This window comes from Solanum tuberosum, unplaced genomic scaffold (assembly GCF_000226075.1).
Source record: "Solanum tuberosum cultivar DM 1-3 516 R44 unplaced genomic scaffold, SolTub_3.0 scf00004, whole genome shotgun sequence".
NCBI lineage: Eukaryota > Viridiplantae > Streptophyta > Magnoliopsida > Solanales > Solanaceae > Solanum > Solanum tuberosum.
In genome coordinates, this window is record NW_006238930.1 from 216,457 (window position 1) to 224,015 (window position 7,559).

The 7,559-nt window shown below is 33.6% G+C and overlaps 1 protein-coding gene across 1 annotated transcript; it reads left to right on the forward strand.

The window, feature by feature from the left end:
- The first annotated feature begins 1,784 nt into the window (after positions 1 to 1,784).
- On the forward strand, positions 1,785 to 4,606 carry LOC102591487 (LOB domain-containing protein 36). The gene is made up of 4 exons (XM_006338160.2): positions 1,785 to 1,899; positions 2,022 to 2,103; positions 3,011 to 4,006; positions 4,308 to 4,606. The coding sequence occupies exon 3, from the start codon at positions 3,021 to 3,023 to the stop codon at positions 3,960 to 3,962; it is 942 nt and encodes a 313-aa protein (XP_006338222.1). The 5' UTR covers positions 1,785 to 1,899; positions 2,022 to 2,103; positions 3,011 to 3,020; the 3' UTR covers positions 3,963 to 4,006; positions 4,308 to 4,606.
- Positions 4,607 to 7,559: the final 2,953 nt, after the last annotated feature.

Below are 7,559 nucleotides of genomic sequence, written 5' to 3' on the forward strand. Positions count from 1 at the left end.
ATTATAGTTCTTCATTTTTTCAAATAATTTGAAGGACTAAAACTAAATAAAACAATTTATAAAGTATTAAGGAATTCAATAGCAAATAAATTTTGGCTCCACTTTTGAATTTCTAACCCAAGAATATGGATTCTTGATATAATCCAAACTGATATGCTTAGGATCATTTGAATGGTAAATATCTAGATAAAATATGTTAATTTCACAATTATTAGAACTCTATCTCCAATAACTGTTTATTTTATTTCAATATTATTATTAAGATTTTTCCTCATTCAATTATTCATATCATAAAAAATGTCCCTTTTTATATTCTTGTGATTTTATGTACTTGACACTTTTATGGAATAACATCGAAAAATGTAATCTAACGCTATAAATAATGTGTAAATTCTCATATGATCATCCCATAATTAGCTATACTATTTTGAAATTAAAGACTTTATAATATTTGTGTATAATTCCATCGTAAAGTAATATCGCATTATAATTTTTTATGAAGTATTATATGATTTATATTGAAGTACTTAACACAATAAATAATGTGTCAAACCTAATAAAAGTGCATATTGTTTTCTTAAAATCTTAACTCAAAAACTTAAATAGAATATACTGTTAGTGTTAACTCTTTGATGGATAATTTGGTTTGTTTTAATTTTAACGAAGATCATTCAATTAAGGTTCTTATCTTAAAAAGTTAATAAATTAGTGATAATCATTTCAGAAAAATCTCTCAATTTTATTTTGTAATAGAAACAATAGTCAATTATTATTATTTCACCTAAAAGGTTACTTAATTTTTACTATTCACATATAAAATCACTAAACCTATTTAAGCTATATTTCCAATAGATATTGATTTTATTTCTTCCTCGTTGATCATTTTTCTTTTCGCTTGAACTTTGTCAAAATTTTTTTTCCATTTAGTATATCTATAATAAAATCGGAAACAGCCTCTCTACCTCCACGAGGTAGTGGCAAAGTCTGCGTACACTCTACCCTCCCCAAACCCCACCTAGTGGGATTTCACTGGGTATGTTGTTGTTGTTGTTGTTATATCTATAATAAAAATAAATTACTAATTAATTAGGAAGGTCCTATCTACAGTGGTCATTTAAATTTTAAAATACTAAAAATCTATTTATTTTAATTCAATCATTAAATTGACCCGTCTTTTTGTTTTATCGGAATGAATTATTTTATTTTTAAAAAATAAAATTTGGCATAATTCTTTTCTTACTATTTAAAAAAAAATAATATTTTTTTATTGAAATAATAACCATTATTTGAGTGATTTTCATATACCAAAAACTTTTAGTCAGCGTTTGAAAAAATTAACTGCAAAAGAAATCCTATTACAGATTTGAGAAATTAAACATAGTAAGTAATTAAATGGGATGGCAGTATTGTGAATGTATGAAACTTAGAGCCGTATTTCAAAGCACATCCCTCATGAAGGGGTAATTTGGGAAAGGCAATAAATTTGCGCAGGGACAAATAGGTGACTCAGAGTCCAATTTATTCATCACTCAGGAAACTAGCGCAGGGACAAATAGGTAACTCATTATAAATACAAAATTCTTATCAGACGGTCAATACAGCATATGATATCCCATCGACGGTCCTGAATAGACCAGATGCCGTGTAGGGGTTTCTCCTTCATTATTTAACCCTAGTAATTGGATTTATTTACAAACTCGACCATTCTTGGAAAATCCTTCGCTTTATAATCACTTCTATTTCATCAAATTTGTTTTTACTTTTCATTTTGACTCCTCCCTCTCTATGCCGCCTCTTTCTCTCTCATTCTTATATCGATGATGAAACTATAAAAAAAAAATAGCTGCGGTTTCTTATTTCTTGATCTTTCTTGTGCTTTTGAATTCCAACCCTAGACAGGTTCAGTCCTTCATTCATTTTTTGTGTGTGATTTTATAGGGTTAAATGATGTTGATTTTTTCGATTGTAAAATTAAATTCAGCAACATTCTTTGTTCACTTCATTTTTTTGTTACTTTGCAGATGGAATGAGTTTGAAGTCTTGAAGAGAAGTAGAGAGAGAAGGTTAAAGAGTGATCTGAATAGGGTTTGTAACATAAGAAAGGTGAATGAGTTTTCTGATTTCATGTTTTGTTTGTATTCTTTATTTTTATTTTATGGTTTTAATTTTTACTCTATTGAACTCGTTTTTGATTTGTGATTTTGTGTTGATTTGTTTCTTCATTGTTTGATAAGGAAGGATCTTAGAGTTTGGATTTTCTGAGAGGAACCAGTACTACTAGTATGTGATTTTGCTATAGAACAAGTCCTTGATTTGATACAACCCAGAGAGATATCATTGATCTAGATTAGATCCGTAAAACGGCAGATTTCTTGCATTCCAAGTTTATCAAGTTAGAGAGAGAAAAAGAGAAAGTAGGGTGAAATTTTGTTTTCATTCAAGTCTCCTTCGGAAACTTGGCATCTTTCTTCGTCACTGCAAGTTTATCCTGCTCGTACTTGATTCTTTCCGTTTTCTTCTTCTTTTGTTTATTGTTTTTATTGACAATGAGCCCAAGTTTTTTCAGAAACGGTCTGTCTAATTTACCTACTAACTTTGTGGTATTTCACGGGTATAGTGTTGTTGTAGGGTTTTTTTTTTCGAAAAAATTGGTTCAAATACTTGGATATGATTCTAAATCACCCTACAGTTGCTAATTTACACTTTCTGACTTCCTTTAATTAAAGTCCTACTGTAGATATGATTTAATTATTTTACCATGTCTGCTTCGATTTGCTAAGCCATTAATGGCTTACTGTTTCTTTAATATCGGTAAATGAAACTTCGTTGAATGCCATAAATCCTTTGTTTATTTTTATCTGTGTATAATCATTTCTGATTAATTTATGCTCCATTTGTGTCTAAATATATTTAGAATGCGAACACCTAGATATTCTGTTCCATTTATTAAGTGTATTCATTCTTTGACATCGGTTGTGTGTTTTGTGGGGTTGATGTGTACGATTTTTAGGAACAGAAGGATGTCATCGACCAATTCTCCATGCGCAGCTTGCAAATTCCTACGCAGAAAATGCACCCAAGAGTGTGTCTTCGCACCCTATTTTCCGCCAGATCAGCCATTGAAATTTTCCAATGTCCACAAAGTGTTCGGTGCCAGCAACGTGGCGAAACTACTCAACGAACTCAATGCTGCTCAACGGGAAGATGCAGTGAATTCCCTTGCCTATGAGGCTGAGTATCGGCTTCGAGATCCGGTCTATGGGTGTGTTGGCCTTATTTCATTACTTCAACAGAAGCTTAGGCAAGTTCAGGATGATCTGTTGAACGCTAAAAAGGAACTGTCTACCTACATTGGTCCATCAGCAATGATACCCATTATTAATCTTCAACCTCCGGGGTTTTTTCAACCGCAGCAACATATGAATGCGCCATCTTCTAGTACCATGATGCCTTTCAATATGAACCCAATGTCAGGAATGTCAACAGTGGTCCCACATGGTGGTCAATTGCTAATTCGTGACCCACAGCAGCAACAGCAACTACTGCAGCAGCCAATTCAAGTTCAACAATTTATAACAGCAATGGCTGCAAAGGAACAAAGGGACCAACAGGAGATGCTAAAATTTTATGAGCAGCAAGAACAACAATCTTCTCAACAAGAAGATGTTGTAAGATTTAACGGTGGGTTCGACTCTACGGGCTCGGTAACAGCTACTGGATTTCATCAGATGAGTTTATCCGTACCACCTTCGTTGGTTTTGGCCGGTACCTATGAAAATCCTTATAATCTGGTTCCGCCTCATCAGCAGTCCCAACCGGATCATTCTCTTTCTTATCAACAACAGGTTCATCTTCAGTCTCAACAACAGCTGCAGCCTCCACAGCCACCAGAGACCCCGAGGCAGCAACAGAGAGCCAACAGCGAAGAGGAGGGGAGGGGTTCCGGTGGTCCTTCAGGTTGATGTCTTCAGTTCCATGCCTATTATTTTCTACATTTTTGATCTTGGTAAGTTTTTGTTTCATTAAATCTTTTGCATTTTCTTTATGTATATGCATAAGTCCTTGTGGTTCGTCTTGCATTTATATATACTGAAAAGTTTTCACTCCTTCACTAGCCTTAAATGTGTGTTTTGTTTACTAGGTCCTGCATTCTCTGTTTGTATCGCGTTATCTGCTAACAAACTCTTGAGTTCAATTTCTTATAGCAAAAATTCTTCGCGGATTAAGCTACTTGCACTTGGTAATATACTGGCAGCAAAGAAAATACCTTGTCTAACTCTTGTTTATGTATGTGTTGTTAACTGCAGCAAGTTGATGGGGGTATAGAAGCGTATAAAGAGACATCGGACAGATGAAGAGAGATTATGATATGTACAAAGAGATAGTCGGAGAGTGGATTGAATATTTTCAACATGAACATTAATTAAACTTCTTAGGTATAAGGTCTTTCTTAGATTTGTTTCCTTCTCCCAATTTATTTTCTATTGATCAAGACCCTGTTGGAGTTTTGATGGTACATTTTCTCAAAATGTAGGAGCAGCATTAATTTCATATAAAAACAGTGTTGTCTTTCTTTACCCGTCGATGCTTACTTTGTCTGGCTAGCTTTTACTACATATAGAGTGAATACATGCAGTTTATATATATTATGTATGTGAAAATGTGTTCCTTAATAAGTGGTAGTGTCTCATGAATGATTTTCACACTGTCAACTGTACATGTTAAGTTAATAGTATAAATAATGCAGTCGACGTAGAGGCTCAAATACATTTATCTTTATTCTAGATAAATGATCAACAGGAAGAATGATAGTAGCATTATATATATATATATATCATACTATGATGTATCAGCGCTAAGTCATTCAATAGATTCAGATGCACCACGGGATCTTAGATCGTTGACCATGATTTCTTTATATCTTTACTACTGTATTATTGAAGTTTAATACTATTTCTCTTATAGTTTTTAGAGCTTCCGTGGAATATACAAGTATTATGGAATATTTTTATAACTTCAATCACAGTTGGGCTCATAGATTTCATGAAATGGCTTTGATGGCCATGTGCTATTTGACTTATAATACATGGATACTAGTGTAAACTAGTAGTTAAACAAGTGGGATACTTGGCTAACATTGAGAAGTGGAATCTCATCCCTAGAAAAATATAGTTATAGAAATTCCACATGCACATGGCCACAGTTTCAGACTTAGAAGAAAAAGGTGCTAGCTAGGTACCTACCTGTCATGTACTATTAGGTGATATGAGATTTTATAGGTGATGTTTATGGTTTGAGGGAGATTTTCCAAGTTACCTATTTGGCCACCTAACCAACCCCTAGGGGAACTGAGAAAACTTTTGTTTTGAATAATGACATATGATGTTGATATTGATCAACTCTTAATTAGTAGACAACCAAACGAAGAACCTTGTTAGTAGTTGACATGCTGTGATTTTTTTCTTGAAAGAGATGGGCTGTCTTCAAGAATGCATACACAAAGTGTGTGCTACATGACTGTCGCCAGGTCGCTTCATAACGAGCACAATATATATCGTGCTTAATTACCATTTGAAACCTTGAAGAGATTGTGAGTGATAAGTCAAAGAAAACTAAGTATATTCTATGTTTATTCAGTTATTTATTTTGACAAAATACTTATGAGGAAATTCTCAAACCACCCTCTCTCTCATCATAGGACAAAGAAAACTTACTCATGTGTTCAATAGTAAATCTTTCATGTGAATAGCAAACCTGCTTCAAAGACATTCGTGTTACATTAAAGCCCACTAGACACTAGTAAACATGAATGCATAGATTCAAGCAAGATACCTATTACAATTTAGTCTAGGTCAAACATGGCTGCTACGTACCCTCCTCTTGAAAAAGGTTTTCTACTTGGCATATTTGTCACAGCACGTCCAAATATTTCCTTATGTTGCAATTAATCGTTGTATATAGTTGTAAGTGTTTAGTTTTCGAGAATGTGACATCAGCTTGCCACAAGTAACAAATTGAATTTGATAATTTTGTTGCTACTCTTTTAGTCTTAGCAACGAAAATGATAGCTTGTCTTCATTACAACAGTGATTGACTATCCCTATAACATTTAATTTGCATTCTAAAGATAGAAAAGCGGTATCTTAAATTATTAGGAAAAGTTAAAAAGAAGTGCAAACGGAAAAAGCAATTGTAATGACAATAGGTGGGCGGCAGTGTGTATTATTATTATTAGTAGAACTATTCATCATGCATTACAATTTGAAATAAAAATAAAATCTTCCATCAAATGACTATTTGCTTGTTGGTGTGCCAACTTTGAATTATTTCATGTTTCTGTTTTGCCTCTAGCTACCCCTCTTCTTCTTTTTTTCAACCTCTAGCTACAGTTTCATACCCCTATTGAAATTGCGGCTCTAGGAAAATATGATACTTTCTCCAAGTACGAAGCGTTAGCTTCTTCTTTTTATTGGTATCTCCTAATATTATCTTGGTCTCGTTATAAACTAGCATATGGGATATTGTTAGGCCTAAAATCCATTTCTTTATCGTTACTTGTCTATCTCAAACAGAACCAAGCTTAATAACAGGACAAAACTTTTCTGTATATTAAAAATTAAAAAAATGATATATGTTACATGAACTGATCCCAAAGTATGATTCGACCAGCAGGACTTCGGTGGGTTGAACTAAGTGCACATTGACAAGTCAGTCGGGCTTTAGCCCATCTAATACCTTGGGCTAGTTTGAGCTACATATGTAACCCAGTTAAACCCATAAACAAACTCATCCACATAGAGAAAAATAAGTGTTTTTTTTTCTTTTTTGGATTTGGTTTGTTTATATAGCAACAAGTAAGATTTATCAAGTGGTTGAGCATCTCCATTATTAATCAGTAGGCTGATGGTTAGAGTTATGCTGAAGGTTAAGTGAGAACACTATTGATCCTCCTGATGAAGTGGGATGAAAAAAAGTTTATATATATAGCCTTTAGAAACAAAAGTAAAGCTTTATTAATTTGTTCTATTTATTAATGAATCGACAAATGACTAAACAAACAAATGAAAATTAACTTGTGTTCGTCATGCTGGCTTATGACCCATTGGTCAGCTCAACTTGATTCTCTCCCGCTTTTTCAACCAAGCAAACATTGAGAAGGTTATAAGTCAATTTATGATTGGACCCATTTTAATTATCACACATATTAACTGAAATCAATCATTTGACACCCGTAACTCGTAAGTGCAGTGATATGACAAAAAGGGGAAATAGTGAACTTATTCACTCTCTAATGGAACAAACCAATAGCCCCCTTGAGAAAAAATGTTCTACCAAAAGCCTCCGGTTTGAAGTGTTCTCAAGTTCTATCAACACAATTTGGATATGTGGCTAAACTGGCGCTTCAGCAGGCACAAGGAATGGGAGTGTAATTGTACAACATATCCATGTAATCCTACAAGCGGGATCTGGGAAGGGTGGTGTATATGCAACCTTGAAGGTAGAGAGACGCTCGGCTTAAATGAAGCATATCAAAATCAAGAAAAGGAAAATACAATATA

Excerpts from the sequence above, each read along its gene's own strand:
- LOC102591487 (XM_006338160.2), top strand. The coding sequence starts at position 3,021 with ATGTCATCGACCAATTCTCCATGCGCAGCTTGCAAATTCCTACGCAGA.